The sequence below is a fragment of the Manis pentadactyla genome, chromosome 11, assembly GCF_030020395.1.
Source record: "Manis pentadactyla isolate mManPen7 chromosome 11, mManPen7.hap1, whole genome shotgun sequence".
NCBI lineage: Eukaryota > Metazoa > Chordata > Mammalia > Pholidota > Manidae > Manis > Manis pentadactyla.
In genome coordinates, this window is record NC_080029.1 from 116,497,234 (window position 1) to 116,517,146 (window position 19,913).

General features: G+C 50.1%; 1 protein-coding gene across 4 annotated transcripts in view; it reads left to right on the top strand.

The window, feature by feature from the left end:
* The window catches only part of CORO2B (coronin 2B), a 132,499-nt gene that overhangs the window by 59,528 nt on the left and 53,058 nt on the right, over positions 1–19,913 (top strand). For all 4 annotated transcript variants that reach the window (XM_036932316.2, XM_057488929.1, XM_057488928.1 and 1 more), the window contains one exon: positions 9,993–10,193. In XM_036932316.2, coding sequence (XP_036788211.2) covers positions 9,993–10,193 — 201 coding nt within the window. Of the gene's footprint in view, positions 1–9,992; positions 10,194–19,913 lie in introns of those variants that run through there.

The following is a 19,913-nucleotide window of genomic DNA, read 5'->3' on the forward strand; positions in this document are numbered from 1 at the left end:
TTTTGTGTCAGGACCATGTGTAGGAAAAGTTGGGCCTCTAAGGAGGCAGACACTTCCTTCTCCTGGCTTTCTGCCCAGGTGAGATCTTAGAAGCCGGGGTCTGGTCCTTCAGATCCTCATGAGGGGACAGACAAGGGCTGGGATCTGGGAGCACCAAGGGGGCTATTGGAGGCTTTGAGGGGAAGTGACCTGGTCACTCTTCCTTATTCCTGCCCCTTATTCCTTCATTCGTTTGTTTTGTAAACATTTCTCAACACTACAGTTAAGCCCAACGGTAAGCCTTGGAAAAATGAGGAAGAGGAGATACAGTTCCTGCTTTCAATAGCATCTGGTGTGGTTGGGGAGCAAACACGTAGGAACCCTGGTGTCAGACCTGCTTTCAGATTCTAGCTCCTCCACTTAAGTGCCCTTGGCAAGCCCGGTTACACCATCAATGGGGATAATAGTTGTATCTATTCTTCGGGACTATTAAACAGATTACAGGATATAATGAGTAAAATGCTTGGCTCAGAGTAAGCACTTAATAAATGTTGGCTATTGTTATTGCATGATGAGCCAGGAAAAGGGGAGCACAGGGCAGAATCTGGGGGCTTCAGGAAGGGCTCCGTGGCTCAGGGACCATCCTGGGGGAGGTGGGAAGCTCTCCTGAAGAACCTGGAGCAGAGGAAGTGGCAGCTTTCTCACGTGTCCAGCCCTGCTGTGCAGAACAGGAAAGGCTGCAGGGATTTGGGGCAGAAGCCCACTCCAGGGATACACTTCCAGTCTGGCTGGACTTGCATTGGGTGATGGACAGATTGTGGCACCCATGGGTGCTGAATGTGTATCCTCCCATCTGTAGGCTGTTAAGGAGGTACCGTCCCAACTGGGTCTGTACCCACTTAACTTCGATCCACCCCCTACAGCAGCAGGAAGGCAGGACAGAGCTGGGCAGAGGGGAGAAATCCCCGTTGGGTGGTTGAGAAGGCGGAGGGGCCTGCCCAGGAGGCTCTGTGAGTCGGTGGAAGAGCTGGCCTGAAGTCCGGGCATTGCACGTTTGCAAGGGGTGGAGAGAAAGTCACTGGGGTTACTCCAGATCATGGTCTCCTGGTCCCTGGGCGTCTCAGCCAGGACCTCCCAGGTGTGGGGTTCATTCTGATTCTTTTCTTCTAGGTAATGTGATTTTGCAGGGGTCTACTTGATACTCTACCAGCGCTGTTCAGTAAAATTTTTTGCAGTGATGGAAATGCTCTGAAATCTGTGTTGTTCAGGATGTTAGCCACATATGGCTAGTGGGCACTCAAAAATGAGGTTAGTCTGAGGAGCTGAAATGTTAATTGTATTGAATTTTACTTAAACAGAATGTAAACAGTTGCACATGGCTGGTAGCGCCCATGTGGGACAGGTCAGCTTTGACCTACTCCTGGGTGCGTGGGCGAGAGAGAGCAGATATTCCCAAACGCTGGCGTCCACAGATAGGTGCCTTCATGACACACTCCTTAGGTGATCCCGATACACAGTCAGGTTAGGGAATCACCAGACCAGGGGACTGAGAGATGCTGTACTGAAGGAAGTGGTGAAAATCACACAGCTCATGTGGCCTCCCGTTGTCCATCTGTCACAATAACCTGGGCCTCTTTTCTCATTGTCATCTTCTCATTGCAGTTTAGCCCAACCGCACATTCAGTGAGGCCACACAGGTATCTTGAAATCAGCCGCGGTGGGAGTATTTACACCATGGAAACTCGCAAACACTACAAACCAGGGTGGCTGCCCGCCACCCCTCGGAGAGCCGATTGCTAACCATTTACCAGCGCATCACTGCCCCAGACCCACTGGCAGCTCTATTCTTTGAGGGTTGGCCAAGAACCAAGTGCTGTTGTAGACATTGCTGATAGAGCAGTGAAGAGACACGACAGAAACCCCTGCCCTCCCGGAGCTGATTCTAGTGCAGGAAAAGGGCACAAAGCCGATGAGTAAAATACATAGTGCGCTTGATAATGACACACGCTTGGGGAAGGTCTCGTTGAGAGGTCACTTTTCAGAGAAGAAGCATTCCAAGACGGGGAAGCAGCACCCTCACAGGGAAGTCATGTCACAGGAAAAGGGAACTGAGTTTCAGACAGGTTAAGTGACTTGTCAGTCGTCAGCCTGGTTGAGGTGCAGCCGGGATTCGAATGTGGGGCCCTCCCTCCTCGCCTCTGCTGAGCTGCTGAGCTGGGAGCTCGGGCCCGAAGGTAGAATGGCGTCGTGAGTCAGCCTCCCTCATCCTGCGCCTCTGCTAAAATTGGCTGTGCTGTGGGGTAGAGAATCCAGAGGCAGACCCTCAAGGAACACCCTGTTCCCTGGAGGCCCGAACCCAGCAGATTCAGCAATCAGAGACCATTACGAGAGAACATGGGTGGTCCGGCTTCTTCATGCTGGGGATGTCTTGAATGATGACACGTCTTCTCAGAAGTCCTTGAACCTGCTGAGAACCCAATGCCCAGACCATGAAATGGCCGAGTTAGGTGGTGGGTCATCTGGCTTCTGTGGAAGAAGGAAGAGGGATCTGCCTAAGGGTCCCCAGTGAGCCAGTGGATAAACCTGGTGGAACACAGGTTTCTGGCATTGTCCTCATTGCAGAGGTTCTCAAGTTGGGGAAGGGTTGCATAGTTGCATAGGCCCAGGGTTCCACAGTGCAGCCCAAGACCATTGCATGAAGGTGCTCCCAGCTTCCCATCTTGCATGCCAACAGCTCTGACTTTGCTTTGTTTACATTCTGGAGAACTGAATAATATTTTATTTAGAGAAAGCATTCTCTTGCTAAAAGGAAAAGATCATAGCCCTTCATTTAATGGAGGAGGAAACCAGTCATAAAGTCCATCAGTATTACTGCCCAGCGTGATGTACTTCTCAGGACCCTGGGCTGATTCACATCTGCTCCCTCCAGTTTGGGAACATGTACTGTATTCCTCCTGTGTGTCCAGTCCTGGGCACAGGAAAGCAGAGCTGGCTCAGAGATCACGGAGGGCCAGGTGACCAGCTCACAGACCCACAACGCTGTGGTCAAATGAGACTAAAATACTGATACTAGTATTTGCTGTTCATTAAAGTGGCCTTCTATTTGCAAAGCTCGTCTTCCTGTATTCTTGGTGTCTCATCCTTAGAGGGAGTCTAGCACGTAGGTGCGGTTGGTACCTGTGCTTCACTGCAGAGGACCCTGAGCCTGAACAGGAAGGTGGCCTGTCACAGGTCACACAGCTAGAGATCCAAATAAGACTGAACATGTCAGCCTTTCTCTGACCACACATGGACAGGAAGTGGCTCTTCACAGATCCTGATGGGCTGTCCCATGGGAACAAGTGCCCAGCAGCCGCCAGGGCAGACCCCAGGGCAGACCCCAGAGGCCTCCTGGGCTCCCTGGCTGACAACTCTCCCTGCAGCATATAGCCATGAGCCCCCTCACCTGAGTCAGAGACAAGAAAAGAACTACCCTTGTGCATTTTTGTGTTCCAGTTAAAGGACTGAATTTTAGTCATCATCATCTAGAAAATGCACCCGCTGGCCACAATAAATCATTTTCAGGATCAGAGGACAGGATGCAATTTGCTTCCATGTGGAGTGTACATAGTGATTATGTCAGAGGAGAAAAAAGCCAACCTCCATTTCTTAAGAGGCTATAAGGGCCATTCAGCTGTGAAATGAATACTGTTTCCTTCCGGGCCCTCCTGCTCTCCCAGGGATGACCCTGGGCCCAGGGAGAGGCCGCCAGGGAGCAGGCCGAGCAGCTGTGCACATCTGGAGGCCAGAGCCTCTCTCTCTCTCTTCCTGACCCTCAGACTGGCCCAGCCTAGCCCCCTTCTCCTCCTGGCAAAGCCTGGCCTCCCCAAGTAAACAATTAAGGTCAGAGCCTCTCCTTTACAGAAGAAGCAGAGAGAATGGAACTAGCATTTGGCAAGTGCTCACCCTGCACCAGACACCTTGCCAGGTATTTTGCATTTGACCACTTCATTGCATCCAGTGAGCTGGGTGACATCATTCTCATTTTACAGAAAGAAACTGATGTTCAGAAAGGTTGAGTAACTAGTGTAAAGCCACACAGCTAACAAATAACAACCAAGATAGAATGTTTGGATTCTTTCTGACTCCCAAAACCTGGCCTACTTGTGTAGGCACTTTTGTAAAGTGCCCTGTTTATATGGAGCAGGTGTGGAAAGATACGAGTTTGGGTAAAGTGGCCAAAAGAGGAGAAGATGTTTATTATATTGGGAAGAACAGTAGACTAAGAGCCAGAAGTTCTTGGCTCTGCCACTTCCACAGCTTATGACTTGGGGCTAGTCTCTTAACCCCTCTGAGCCTCAAATTAGTCACATATATACTATGTATTTTCAGTGGGATTGTGGTATCTGCCCAGCTCTGCCCATTGGTCAGCTGGGTGGGGGGTGAATGAGATGGTGTCTGGAGAGAGCCATGGCTGTGGCTGGGGGCGGGCTTTATGGCTTTGTTCTGCAGGCCCTGGTCTCCTTGCTGATGCTGTCAGCAAGCCAGGGACCCACTAAGTCCTAGCCTGAGAGCCGAACTGAGTTCAGAGGCCTTAGCATCCTGGTGACAAGGAGCCAGAGGAGATGGGCTGCATGACCAGAAGGCCAAACACTGCTAAGAAGGGCTTGGACGCAGAAGCACTGCTGGGAGGCGGGTAAGGGCCAGAATTAAGTCAGCCCCCTAGTGACCCCGAGGGGAAGGGTCAGAGCTCCAGGACCTGCAGATGCTCCACTTTGGCCCAATCTGGACTCCTGGCTTTCTGCCCATCACCCTCCAGAGACAGCCTTCAGCACTGGCCAGCCAGCCCCTCACTGCTGCCAGTCCGACCAGGTGCAGGCCCACATGCTCTCTCTGCTTCTCCAGTCTGCCCTCACCCACTCCAAAGCCAGTGACTGAGAGCAGGAGCATCCTTAACCTGAATCAAATCAAGGCTTTGCACCTAACTCAAAGTTTGTAGGGCATACAGGAGTGACTTCGGAGATGCCACAAAGCAACGTTGAGACAAATCACTGGAACATTTTATAAGACATATGACTTGGTGTCTTCAAAAAGTCAATGTCACTAAAAAAATAAATAAAATGTGATGGGAGTGTTCTAGATTTAAAGGAGGCAAAAGAGATCACAACCAAATGAAACAGAATGTTGCTCCCCATCCTGGTTCAAAATATGGGATGGCTGTGAAAGGCACTTTGGAGAATTTTGAATATGGCTGGGTATTAGGTGGTACTGAAGAATTGTCATTGATTTTCTTAATTGTGATAATAACGATGTGCTAATGTAGGAAACTGTCCTTTGTAGGAGACACATGCCGATGTAATAAGGGGGCAAGAGCCATGATGTTTCCAAATTCCTTTCAAAGGATTCTTCGAAAGAAAAAATAAAAGCACACATGCACACACACGCACAGGGAGAAAAAAAGAAATATGGCAAACTGTTAATGACAATTAACCTAGATGATGGGTGATTATTTCACCATTCTCTCAACTATTTTTATATCCGGAAATATTTCATAACAAGAAGTTTGGGCAAGTCTGATGTGGACAGCAGTCAGAAAGGATAGGCTGAAGGCAAGCCCGTGCTTGCTTACAGTCTGAAGTCAGGGTGGATCTGTTTTCTGCCCTGTTTTGTACAAGAATAGTGGTAGCTGCCACCTCACGGGGGATTGTGCCCAGTGCCTGGTGCTCTCTCAGTGCCCAGTGCAGGCCCTCCTCCATGAAGCCTGCCCTGATTCCCCACCCCCTTCCCCACCTCTCTTTCCTACAGTAGCACCTCTCGTCTCTCCAGTCTGTTTGCTGCCAAGCCTCTGTGAGCTTACTATAAACTTGTCAGGCATCGGTTTCATCAACTCTGTTGATTTATAAGATATTTGAAAGCAGGGTCTGTGTCTGGTGTTTTCCAGGGCACTTCTCAGTGGACTGGGCCTGTGGGAGCAGCAGTAATATCTTATTGGGATGGGACCTTATACCTACATACTCTCATTTTGATTCTTAAAACAACCATATAAAGTCAGAAATTATGGATCTAATTTTAGAGCTGCAGCATCTGATGCTCAGAGAGGCCAAGTGTCTTCCCCAGGGTTAGTAGAGTCAGAAAGGGGGGTGGACGTTCAGGTCTGCAGACTCCCCATTCTGCACTCTGCTGTGCACACGGCTATGGGTGTGTGTGTGTGTGTGTGTGTGTGTGTGTGTGTGTGTGTGTAGGGGGGTTAAGCTGCAGCCACAGTGATGAGGAGCCATTGACCAACCTCTGACCAGTACGGCTCCCTGACCTCCCTCTCCTAGCCCTTCCAAAGGCCCAGAAGACAGAATCTCTATGGAGACCCAGCCTCAGCCTACCAGCCAGTGGGGAGAGGCCAGAGCCCAGCTGGCTGAGAACACAGCCCCTGGAAGGACACTCTCCACTTCTCCCAGGAAGCAGGCCTGCATCATTCTAGGGTCTGCAGGGCCCAATCCCAGGAGACACGCTCACTGGAAGAAGGCTGGTGCTGAGTGCGAGCCCCGCGGCCAAGGCTCTGGCCCCCAGGTTGCAGCGTCCAGTTGAGAAATACTAGCTGGGCTGTGGGAGGCAACAGTGTGGACGTGTTCAAGAAGAATGCAAGTGTGCCCACGGGGGGCCTTGACCACAGATGCCTCTTTGCTACATGGACACGCTGAGGAGTGGGGATGGGGGTGGGGGAGAGAGGGAAGGAAGGGCAGAGAGTGGGACGACACAGGAGGAGCACAGTAGAGGGAGAAGGAGGAGGAGAGGTGAGGTCAGACGGGAAAGGAGACCCAGAGGTGGCCAGTAACTGCGGCCCTACCCTGGGAAATACTCACGGTGTGTGGAGGGTTCCTGGAGCTTGTCGGGCCAGCTTGCCTGGGTATCTGGGAAGGTCTAGGACTATGGCTTTCCAGAAGGCCCATGTGGACCCCCAGCCGCGGGGAGCGCAGGCTGGGCTCCGGCCCCACCCCTTAGCCTACAGGGCTCCGGGCTGTTGGGCATGGCCCAGGGTGGGCTGCCCAGAGCCCAGCCCTTGCTCTCCTGCCTCGTACTTTGCTCTATCACTGAGCTTCCAGAGGGTGCCAGGCCCGTGCTGCACAGATCACACAGCTTGGCATCGCCTTCCCTGTACACTTGGAGGAAGTGCGGATTCCTAGCCTCCTCTATATAAGAGCAGCTGGAGGTGGCACAGAGAAGTTAAGTGGCTTGCCCAAGTCACACAGCTGGGCAGCAATAAAGGTGGCACTTGCATCAAGGTCTGAATGGCTCCCAGACCGGTTCTGGTTACCCTTCCCCCCTCGGCCCCCCGTGAGACCCTGCAATGGAGTCTGCACTGGGAAAGAGCAGAGAGCTGGGCGTCACCAACAGGCCTTGTTCAGCGCATCCCAGGGGCCTGGCCTCAGGCTGGGCTGGAGGTGGAGAGAGAAATCGTGGTCCTGCTCACCAGACGTGGGCTAGGAAGTGGCCCCCTGAGCCTTGCACTCTGGTGGGAGCTGCTGTACCCGTCTGCCTCTCCCAGGCTGGGCTCCCTTCGGAGAGGCGCTGGGCCTGTCATGGGGCTGGGTGCCTGGCTGGTCTCCCCATGGCACCCAGGACCGTGTGGGCCTCCTTCACGGAGCTGGGACTAGCTGCTGCCAGGGAGGGGCTGGCTGCCCAGGGCTTCTGAGCTGGTCTCTGTGGGCTCTGGAGTCAGAGTTGAGTCTGGCCCTGGCTGCTAAGAGTAGAGGCAGCAGAGAGGGCTGAAGGCACGCCAGGCGGGAAGTGCACCCCCGGGGAACTGGAAGTTGGAATGAGGACGCTGGCTACCTCCCTTCTCTTCTGTGGGAACTCTGAAATCTAGAATGTTCTACCTGGAAGGGACAGAACTATTCCTAACACTCTCACATTAGATTGAATTTTTGCCAATTTTATATACCACCCACACTGTATTTTTCATACTGTATTTCTTTCCCTTTTTTCAAAGAGTAGTTGAATAAAGCAAAGTACACATTCAAGGAAGGAGAGCAGGTGTGCTGCAGAGGTGAGCGGCCCTACCTTATTTTTCTTTGGATCGATTCATTATTTTTAACTTAGGCTTATGAGCAGTAATATGCATGAAAGCCTCGATTTGGCATACAAGTTATATTTTTTGTCTAATGAAAATTAAAACAAGTACACAACTACTAAAACTAAAAACTTCATCTCTGTGCCCAGTAATCACACTGAGTCTACAGACTCCTCTCAGGGAAGGGCGGCTGTAATCCTCCCGGGGAGGCAAGTGCCCGGGAGCAGGGGGCCCTGGCTGAGGTCACGCGCCAGGAGTGACCAGCCAGCCTCCCATCTCCCATCCGGTGCGCTTGCCTCTCCAGGCAGGGCTTCGGTGCCACGCAGTCTTGGCAGAGCTGGGCAGAGAGGAGGCAAGCGGGAAGGGGGCCCAGCGGGCAGTGGCTGGGAGGCAGGAAGGGCAGGAGGATAGGGAGCCTGGCCCCGTGGGGTGAAGCGCGGCCTGGAGGAGTGGAGGGGGTGTGGGGGACGGAGGCAGAGGATTGGCCTGAAGGTGAGGGGCCTCCCTGAGATTCCCCTCACTGGATGCGAACTCCTTCCTTCAATGAAGAGGCCTCTGTAGCTGAGCTCCTGGCTGTATTTGAAACAAGGGCAACGTTTTGTTTCAGTTTCCCAGAGTTGGTTTCCTGATTCGGTGGTGCTGTTCCCTCTGAGTTTTCCTTCCCTTGGAAAGTTCATGTGAAGAAATGAGCTTGCCCCTTTCTGTCCTGAGGTGGGGTAGGGTACTCAAGGCACATCAGGACACTTGGTAGGAAGGGGAAGGGATAGGTAATGCCAATTTTGAGCCAGGAGCGTGTTCATTTTACAAAGCACTCATTGAGCTCCTGCTGACCCCCGGTTGGGTACTTACTGTGGCTCAGTACCCTTGCGTGGCGCCCAGTTGTAGTGCTTCTGCACAGGAGACGCCATCCTGCAGTGCAGCATCGTCCCCTCTGGGCTGCCCATTCAGCCCCCCACCCACGCACGCGAGCACATTGGTGATCCCCACCGTGCACAGCATGGGACAGGCATGCAGCAGAGGCCAGCTGGTTGCTGGGAGCCTGTGTTATCGATGGTGGACAGAGAAGGGTGGGGAGGGACAGCACCCCATTCTCTGTGTGTTTCTGTCTCACTGGGGAAGGGGGTGTGCAGCAAAGCTGAATTTAAATGCCAATTTCTGGGCCCCATCCTCCACATATTGGATTCAGTAGGTCTAGACTGGGACCCAGGAATCAGCATTTCTAACAAGGCTCAGAAACCTCCCCTACCCCAGATGATTTTGATACAGGTGATCCTTGGGCCACACACATTGGAAAACCTTGCTCCTAAAGGTGGTCTGGCATAGGAAATAGTCTTAGATTTCTGATCAGGAGACCTCTGTTCATGGACCTATTTATTACCTGTGTGGCCTTGGACGAGTCACTTAACCTTTCTGTGCCTGGTGGTGGTGATGATAATGGTCTATAGGACTAAGAGATTTCTGAGGATGCTCTTGTGGACTAGAAGCTCTGAGAGAATCAGAGGAGGGCATGATGACGTCATTTGCCTCCTTGCACATAGAGGAGGACATCTCATAGCCCCTCACGTCAGCAGTGTTTTCTCTGTTTGTGAACACCTAACCTCCTCTGTGTGCACCTCCCAAACTGAACTGAGCAGTTTCAGACGTGCAGGAGGCACCCATGCATGTTGTTGGGTAGATGGTGTGCTCTTTCACGTGGCGTGTCCCTGGGAAGTGAAGGGACCTTACATCCTTCCTGGAAGGTGGGATGGGAGTAAGTGCCAATGGCAGGAAATGTGTGAATGCTCTCATGCAGGTCTTTGCTCTTGTAGGGCTTTATTAAAAGTCCTCTAGCACAGGGCCAGGCACACAGTGGGCCCTGGATTCTTATGGGTTACTTCCCCTCTCCCCTCTTCCTTCCCCCCAGTGCCCAGCCCAGGCCCTTCAGGAAGTGGTGACCAGCCTGACCCTTGTCTCTCCTGGCCCCTCACAGATGTCCTGGCGTCCACAATACCGCAGCTCTAAGTTCCGGAACGTCTATGGGAAGGTGGCAAACCGGGAGCACTGCTTTGATGGGATCCCGATTACCAAGAACGTGCACGATAACCATTTCTGTGCCGTCAACGCCCGCTTCCTGGCCATTGTCACCGAGAGCGCGGGAGGTGGCTCCTTCCTCGTCATCCCCCTGGAGCAGGTAGGCCCAAACCTCCCTAACCCTAGCTGCAGCCCCAGAGCTGAGAGACGCTCTCCTCAGTGACTAGTGGGCCTGTTGCCCCTGCTTCTCTCTGCCTCTACTCTACCTTTTACTTCCTCATCATGTGTTCAGTGGCCACACCTTCCTTGGTGTTCTCCTGAGATTCACCAGGACAAAGGCAGGCCAGGATCCAGGAGACCTCAGATCTGTTTCCAGAACTTACCCAAAAATATCCACTTGGACAAGTCATTTCTCTTGGAATCCATGGGGTTCCTGTTAACCCAAGGGACTGGAACGTCTGATCTCCAAGACCAGGTCCAGCTTTATGATTCTGCATCCTGAATGTCTTTTTGGTTTGGAATTGGAAGGGATGAAGATCCAGCAGTAGGCACATTGGGCATCTGCACGAATGGCACATCATTAAACAAGACATCGCGAGCTGTCTGCTGAAAGACGGGCAATCACTGTTTTCTTCCTCACCCCCCACCTCCCATCTAAAGGTTTTCCCTCTTCTGCGGCTGCCTTCGTGAATATAGCAAATTAAATCTGCAAAGACTAGATCATGAAATTTTGAAGCTCTGCTATCCCGGCAGAATCCCTGAGGCCCGTGGGAGTTCCTGCGCCTCCGGGAAGGTGCTCGCTTGTCAGTTCCACTTGTTTATGGCTGAGCTCTCCCTTCCCCACCTGACTCATCTCCACTCCCACCCTCGCCAAAGCTCTCAGGGGAAGGAGGACATGCAGGCAGAAGGAAGCCTTAGTTCTTGAAATCCACTGTCAGCTGGTAGTGGAGGATAGATTTTTTCCAGTCTCTCCTACCCTCAGTGGGAGAGCACAGATTTGGCAAAGCTTTAGGTCAGATCCTTCTTTCCTTGGAAGGGGTCACCTGCATTGACCCTGAGGACAGAGCCTGATGCACAGAGAGGTCCAAGGAGCTGTGGACTTGGTGGCAGGAGGTCTGAGGTCTAGTTCACTCTCCACTTGCCAGCTATGTGACCTTGGGCGTGTTACTTAACCTCTCTGTGCCTTATTTTCCTGTAATGGTAAAACAGGGATCCTAAGTCCTCCTCCACCTATATCCACAATGTTGGCATCAAGCAGGATAATGGACATGAAAACTCCTTGTGGAGTTTAACACAGCATGTTAAAGATGTTTTGGTATTTTCTTGGGAAAGCCCTGTTCATCAGCTTTCCAGATGACCACAGCAGCTCTAACACCTTCAGAAAGATTCTGAAATGTAGCTTGCCTTCCCTCCTGAGCTAGATGGGCCCAGATATCTGTGTACCTTGGGCACCAGGTTGGCTCCAGCTGTAGCAGTCCTGTCAGACCCCAGCAACTTGTGGACTGTGGCTTCTGGGGAGCAAGCTCATTGCAGGCACCCCACCATACTCCATTTTATGACCTGCAAAGGTCAACAGTCAGTGTCTTACACCACAACAAAAAATAATTCCGGATGGATTAAAGTTCTAAACATTCAAAGAAAAGAAAAGAAATAGAAAAGCTGCAAGTGTATTAGAGGAAAATGGAGTATATTTTAAAAAACATGCAAGAGGAAAGGCTTTCAAAGCAAGAGAAGAATCCCCCACCCCATAAAGAAAATTATTAATGGATTAGAATAAAATTTTTTTTAAAGGTAAAGTTTTTGTGTTACAATGAGACATGGAAGCAAAATTAAAGCAAACTCCATAATTGAATACAATATTTGCAATAAAAAATTCCATATCCAGAATATGACTTCCAGACAAATCAGTAAGAAAAAAAACAAGAGAAAACGAATATGAATAAGTAATTCACAGAAGGCAAAGTATGTCTTATAATCCCCTAAATAGGAAAAGATTTAAAATAGTAATAATCTTTGATATGAACACAGATGTGAGAGAACAGATGTGCAAATATACTCCTAGCATATTTTATGTATTTACATCTCACTCTTGGCGAGAAGTAAATAAATTTAGAGGTAACTTGGCAATGTCTATTAACATTGCAAAATGCATGTCCACTGGCCCAGCAATTCCAGTTCTAGAAATCTATCCTACAGAAATACTCTCAACATATAAAAAATAAATATTTGCAGCATTTTTTAGTACTTGACGTGTTTTTTTTTTTTACAAATATCAATTTTTTATTGTTTTCTACAGAAATAAAATTTCTCTCAAATTGCTTAGAAGTTTCTAAACTCTTTCAATTTTCTGCAGTGGCACCAAGTTTTATGCTGGCAGTAGCACTGGTCTAGAATATGATCAGATTTGTAAACACTTCATTGAACAGCAGGGGGAAAAGTACTCTTTACAGAGCATAATCTCTCTCTATAGAAATACGTACTGTATCTGTACACATTCATATCTGCTCAGTGTACATACAGCTTTTCATTCTATGAAATGTTTCGTTTAATGTAATTAATAATGGGCCGATGGTGATTGGCCCTCCCAGTGGGTTTCTGTTGTTTTCTCTAATGTCAAGGAGTTTTCACTTTACTTAAGCACTGGATGATTTGTGAAGCACTTTTATAATAGTGAACATTGGAAGCAACCTGCACATCCATCAAAAAGGATATGGACGAACAAACTAGGGGACATCCACTCAAAGGGCTACTATGCACTCATTGGAAGTGAAGTGTACACCTGAAACTAGTATCACATGGTGTGTCAACTCTACTTTGGTTAAAAAAAAAATGATGATACACAGCAGTTATTCTCAAGTGTTCAGCCTCAGAATCACTTTATACTCTTAAAAATTATTGAGGACCCCAAAGAGCTTTGGCTTAGATGGACTGACTACACTGACCCATATTTAGCATATTCAAAATAAAAATGAAGGAAATTCAAAAATATGTATTTGTGAAGTCATTTAGGATGACAATATAAACCCATTTCATGTTCTACTGGAAAACATGTTTATGAAAAACTATATTTAAAAAACAATTAATGAGAAAAGGGGCACTGTTTTACCCTTTTGCAAACCTTTTTAAATTAGTCTGGCGTAATATAAAACACTGGATATGCATATCTGTGTCTGCATTCAGCCTATTGGGATATCACACATCATGCAGCCTCCAGAAAACTCTACTGTATGCTCCTGAGAGAATGAGACTGAAAGGCAGATAATCTCTTAATATTATTTTAACCCAATGAAAACTATGAAAATAGTTTTAACCCAATAGACTCCTTGAAAAAGTCTTGGAGATGTCCGGGGGTCCCAGACCACACTCTGAACACCACCCATGCAGGGGAGTTTTTAATAAGAAAAAATTTTACAACATACTGTTAAGTGAAAAAAAAAATGTAAAATACAATTAATCCCATTAAAAATTATCTATCCATCTCCCTATCTGGAAAAGATTGGGAGAACATACACCTAATGCTAAAAGTGGTTATCTCTGAGTATTGGGATCATGAGGGCTCGTTCATATTTTCCTTTTTCCTTAGCTGTATTTTCTAAATTTTTTTTAGATGAACACTTAATGTTTTGTACTTTAGGGGAAAAAAAACAATACAAGCACTTTGCTGTCATGAAGAGGGAACCCCTGCAGTTTCAGAGGCCGTACAGCCCAGAGCCCGGCCCAGTTCAGCACTCCTTTATCTATGTTGCAAATGTTTTTTCCCAGAGTAACACATGCTTATGAGGTTGCTGGAGAAAATGCTAACAAACGAAGTACCCACAGTGAGGGCGAGGGGTGGTGGTGGCGGCCGGAGACGGAGGCAGCTCTTGATCTGAGCCGAGAGGTTCATCCAGTTTCAGGCAGGCCCTCCGTGTCTGAGACCATGTGGCGCAGGGTCCCACCCTGCGAGGAGGCTGTCAGGAACCAAGGCGAGCTCCTGCCTTCCCTTGCTGCCTGGGCTTGGCTGTCAGTGGTCAATGCTGGACCTGCAGGCCTGGGTAGGGAGAGTGGTGGCAGGGCTAACGCAGCACAGTAACAATAAGGCCAAGTTCAGAATCCCCTCACTGTCTGTCACTATCAGTACGTAGATGAGCTCTTCCACATTGGTCAGCTTTGTAAGAAGGTTATATTATTTTAGCTCCAGGTTTTTTGTCTCAGTTTAATAGAAATCTCTCTATAAACGGGTTCCTGTATGGTTCAAGACAAACAGAAAAGAATGTGGACACTTCTTGGCGAATCCTATTCTTTGCTTTGAGCAAGTTAATTATGAGCAGTGGCCTCGTGGTGGCACACTTTTGTCCCTACACTGAATGGCTCCAGGCTATTTTCGTGAGCAACCAGAAGGCCACAGAACTTCATCTGCTTTCGTAGTTCTTCTCCCAATGTTTTCCATCTCCTGTGCGTTCCCATTCCTGTCCTGCTTCTCCGAGAGGTTTGGGCCAGATGTGAACAGCACCAGCCCAGCCCCAACTCCCTGCTGATGTGGAGCCAGAAGAGGCTCCTCCAGGGAGCTTCTCTCCCTTTGCTCATTTTCCCCAAAGCCAGCTTGCTGGAGATTTCAGTACTGGTGACTGAGAACTTCTCCACGGTAGGAAGGGTGTCCACAACAACTACAGACAACAGTGCTGATGCCTTCCTTTGTACAACACATGGTCTTAATCCTCTTGGGAAGAGCCACCCCCATGTTACAGTCGGGGAAACTGAGGCTGCAGAGATGGGCCTACGGTTGCTCAGGGCAGTAGCTGGACCTGAAGCTAGTTTGCTTATTTCTGAATCTGTGGCTCTTTCCACTGCCCGTGATGCCGGTGCGTGGGTAAGTTCTAGCTGGCTGGCAGACCTTGGGGAAGTGTATTTATCTTCCCTAGGGCTCTTGTTCAGGCTGCTGTTGGGAAGGCGGGAGCCTGTCTTCTCCCTAGTTAACATTCAGCCGCCAGCTCTCTCCTCTCTGGAGTGGAATGTTAAGCTGCAGATGGGGGAGCAATCAGCACCCTGATTGCCTGGCACAGCTGGAGGGGCTTTGTGAATATTCCAGAAAACAGGCACTTTGCCCAGCAGCTTGATTAACCACTTGGGCCTCCCCAGGTGCTCCACCCCTTTCCTGCTGCAGTCCAGCGGGGCTGCCTGCCGGTCTCCAGGCCCAGGCCTAAGAAGGCAAAAACTGAATCAGTCCTGCATGCGGAAGCTCTACCCAGCTACCTGGTAGCCCACCTGACACCTGTAGAAAGACCTGGACATCAGGGACATCTCAGCGTAACCCAGTGGTTCTCAGCCCTGGCTGCACGCTAGAATCACCTGGGGAACTTTTGAGAGTCTAACCTACCTCCTGTTTTTGAATCTCACCTCAAGTGACATGATGAAAGTACAGTTATTCTCCCATTTTGGAGGCTCAGAGAAGTCAAGAGACTCCTTCAAGGCTGCACAGCACACAAGTGGCAGAATTTAAACTCAGGGCTTTCCGAGCCACATGCCTGCCCACCTTATAGAGGATTATGGGGAGGCACGTCTGTAGGTGTGCCTAGTGTATTATTTTAGTCGCTTGAATGTTTCCAAGGATGTCCCTGAACATTAATTCAGCTAGTACTTTATGAGTTCCTCTGATGTGCTAATACCACATGGAACCATCTCCTCTGGAAACCTGGAGAGCAGGGATTTCTGGCGCTCTGCAGGGAAGCTTCCTCTCTGAAGGACAGAAGTAACAATTTCAGTTGGCAAGGAGAGGTTAGATTCTCCGAGGTTGCCAATTCTGGTACTGGGGTACTGGGCTTGGTCTCCAGGTGGGAGTCACTTCTTGTACATGCCCAGTGGCTTCTCCCTCCCCCCTCCCATGCCTGCTCAGTTTCAGTGACCTGGTGGCGGAACACTTCCCCCTTGGTTTTGAGCTGGGGTGCTGCTGCATTCTTTCCCTCCACCCCAAGCAGAAAGGCCTTCTCCTGCTTTTTCTCCTGTGTCTGGTGTTCAAGGGCGGGAGGCCTAACCAGGGCTGAGTATTTGCTCCTGGTGTCCCCAGTCCTGCAGGGATGGGTAGGGGAGGAATAGTAGCAAAAATTGACCAGGCATCTCAGTGAGGAGAATAGGGTCCTGCAGCAAGAGAGCTGCCCAGGGCAGGAGTTAAGAGGTCAGGCTCCGGAAGCAGACAGGCCTTGCTTGAATCTCTGCCCTGCCGTTTAGTTGCTGTGTGACCTTAGGTGAGTCATTTAATCTTCCTGTGCCCTAGTTTTCCAGTCTGCAGAATGATGGGGTTGGACCACGTGATCTCTAGAATTAAATTTAGCTCTTAAATTCAGAGACATGCCCTCACCGGTGTGCTGGGAGGCTCTGTGCAGATTATAGAATGGCTCCTTCTCACCCATCAAGGCCCAACTCAAATGGGGCCAGCTCCATGAAGCTTTCCCATCCCAGTACCCACCTGGAGGGGTTCTGTGTCTATTGCTGTTAGAGTACTTCCCACATGCTTCCTTATTTTCTAGATGGTTAGTCTGTCCATCCATCCATCCATCCACCTACCTACCATCCAATCATCCATCTACCCAACTACATACCCATCCATCCCCCAGTGTTTATTAAGCACCTACTATGTTTCTGTTGTAGTTTAAGGACTATAGATGCAGCAGTCAACAAGGCCAGGGCTCTGTTGGCAGGGAGTTTGCAGTCCAGTTAGCGAACTGAGAGCTCCCAAGGGTGGAAGCATGTCTGATTTGTACAGGGCCTGCACACAGTAGGTGCTCAGCAAGAGGCATTGGGCTGATCTGAGGCCAGGTCCAAGAGGTACTGTGTCCTGTCTCCCCAGCTGGTATTCTCCTTGCTGGTCCTGGGAGCCCCTCCCCTCTGAGCCCCAGGGACAGTGTGGTAACCTTCAGGGGCTTCCCGGACTGAAGAGGGGCTGCATTCTCCCCTTAGAGCCCTTAGAACAGTATTGCCCGACCCAGCTGCTCCTATTCTGGAATTAAACCCAGAAGTTGAAAGACCAGTCGGTATACCTGAGGCCTAACATTAAAAGAAGGGAGAAAAAAAGTGCCCAGCTCAGAGCTGAAGAATGTGATAAAATCAGACTGTTTTGCCCATCCAAAGCCTTCGCTCCATCCCAGATCTCTGAAAACCGCCCTCCCATCACTCCCCACAGTCAGCCCTGAGTTCCTCAACCCCTCTCTCCCATAAAATAAGCCCCAAATCGCCATCCCTGCTCCCCTCTCCAAGGGAATCCAGAGAGCCTTTTCCAAATCCATTTTTCAGATCTCTCCTCAATCCTTCTTTGTTCTTCAAGCTGCCTTCCACTTGGTATGATTTGCATCTCAAAGCCAGTGACAGCCTGAAATGTACAGTAAGTGACTTTGGGAAAGGGGGGAGAATTGGGCTCTGAAGGAGGGAGAGAAGTTACAACTTTATTCCATTTGTCTGAGGCCGGAGATTGACAGCCTTTGCTGTGTGTTTTTCCCTTTTTTGGAAGAATGACTGCTTATTTCTGAGGAAAAGTGAGGGCAAGCTCTGCAGCAGAAATGAAGGGTTGCTCCTGTATTTTATTTCATCATTATGGGGTGGGGCGCTCTGGATTCGGGATACAGGGGCCGGGGATGCAGCCTGCCTGCGGGTATCCTGGGCCGCCAAGGATCCCTCTCTCTGCCTCGGGCCAGGCCGTCTGCGAGCTGTCTCCCTGCTCGGTTCCTCTCAATCCCAGCGGGGCCAGTGAGGCCGGAAACAGCAGGGCCTGTTCACTGGGTGTGAGCTGAGGCCTTGGGCTCTCACTCCGCTCAAGGGCACCCGCCTGGACTCCAGACAAGTTTGCCAGACAGCTCGATCTACTCCCCACTCCTCTTTTAAGTCCTGGAGCCACCCAGGTCTTTGGAAATCAGAGCTCTGTCCCTTAGATGCGAAACCCTGGGCATGGAACCACTCTCCGCCTCACTCTCTATATTTGTGAAATGATGATGGCACTTGTTTCCCAGCATGCCATGCTGATGAAATAAGATGCTGTATACAGCACTTAGCGCATAGCCTGGCACACAGCCTGTGCTCAGTAAGTAAGAGCTACGAGGATGCCAAGGGCTTCTGCCCATCTCCACACCTTCCTTGGTCCACCCAGGCCCAGAAATAGCCCATGGGCTCCCCGGTCTGCAGCCAGCAAGGGGAGGCTTGTGGCTGTCCTTATAACTATCTTATTTGACCCTGAGTGTTCCTAGCAGTGAGCCCTCTCCCTGCCTAGAAGGGATGGCACTCAGCCCAGTCATTGGCACCCAAAAGGGGGTAGGGACAGTGGTGCAGGGTTTCCACTGGGGCACATTGATGTGACTATACCAGGCTGGATGCCTGAAGGAAGGGGAATGTGGGGAGCAGCCTGGGCTTACCCTGGCACCCAGTCATGCCCCTCTGGAGTCAGCCTGCCTGCTTCTCTGGAGCCCATCTGTCAGCAGGGTTAAATGAGCTAAGGCCTGTAGAGGTTTATAGTGCCTGGTATATAGCAAGTGTTCAGTAAACCTGACCTATACTGCTTTGATTATTATAGCTACTCTCATAAGCTCCCAATTGGCCCAGGGAAGAGAGTGCTGGGAACTGGGGACAGGGCTCTCTGGCATCTAGCCGGCTCATCCAAGCCGGTGCTTGAAGGCTTTGGAGCACATGAGATTTGAGATTCTGTGTTCTGAGCAGGTCTGAAGCCACACAGTCCTCCCAGCCTCCCTCCCCACCTCCCAGTGCCCCAATTCCGGTCTTACACTAACACCATGCCAGAGTCAGGAGACTCAGCGATCACATATTCCAAGCGCCTTGTTATACCCGTGAGCAATCCTGGCCCCAAACGTGCCTGGCCACCCTCTGTGCCCTTTCCCAGGAATTCTTGCACTTAGCCACTTCTCAGAGTCCAAAATCAGACCTGCTAAGGTCTCGGCAATGACAATGGCTTCCCTTTACCAAGGGGATTTACATTTGGCTAAGGTTAAGGTAAGACTGACAGAAACCATATTCTTGAGACCCAAAGGCACGTGTTGCTCATAGTGGAATTTCAGACCCCAAGGAAATCTGTTCATACAGGGCAGCCATCCCAAGCCCTCAAGAGACATGCCTATTCCGTCGGGTCTGGGGCTGCCACTTCTGAACCTCTCCCTGTGTCCACAGACTCCCAACAAATGCTTCAGGGAGCACCATGAGATGGCTGCAGAGGGCGGCAGGGAGTGGAGCTATGGTGGCCTAGCTTGAAACAGAGCACCCACCTCTCTGGAGGCTCAGAAGCCTTGGCCAAGACCCCTACTAAGTGGCCCTTCTCTTGACAGCTTCCAGAACAATGAGTGTGTGTTTACCTTGCCTGAGAAGCTCCAGGCCTGATTTAGTTCCCGGGGCAGTTTCCTTTTAGGATGACCTTCCTCAAGTCCCTGCCCCGAGCCCCATCTCAAGGCTTTTAAAGAGCCTGGTCATCTTCATCTGGGGGAGGGGGACATATGTCACAACACTGAGCCTCTTAAAATGAGAGGTGGCTCCAGAGAAGACAAGTAGTGACTCTATAGCATCTTACTATATTGATGGACAGTGACTGTAATGGGGTATGTGGTGGGGACTTGATAATGGGGGGAGTCTAGTAACCATAATGTTGTTCATGTAATTGTACATTAATGATAGCAAAATAAAAGAAATTAAAAGGTGGGTTAAAAAAAAAAAAAAGAGAGGTGGCTTTGTGGCATCAGTATCACGTGGTGCTAGCCTGTCTTCCCCCCTTCCCATTCCACCCAGCCAGGACCTTGATTTTAGTTGCTAAGCAACCTATGCCTAAGTTTCCAAGTGGGTCATCTGTCAGGTGAGCACAGGAGGGAGAACGTAGGGGTGACAGTGCTTAAACTGTGCATTTTGTAGTTGGAGATGC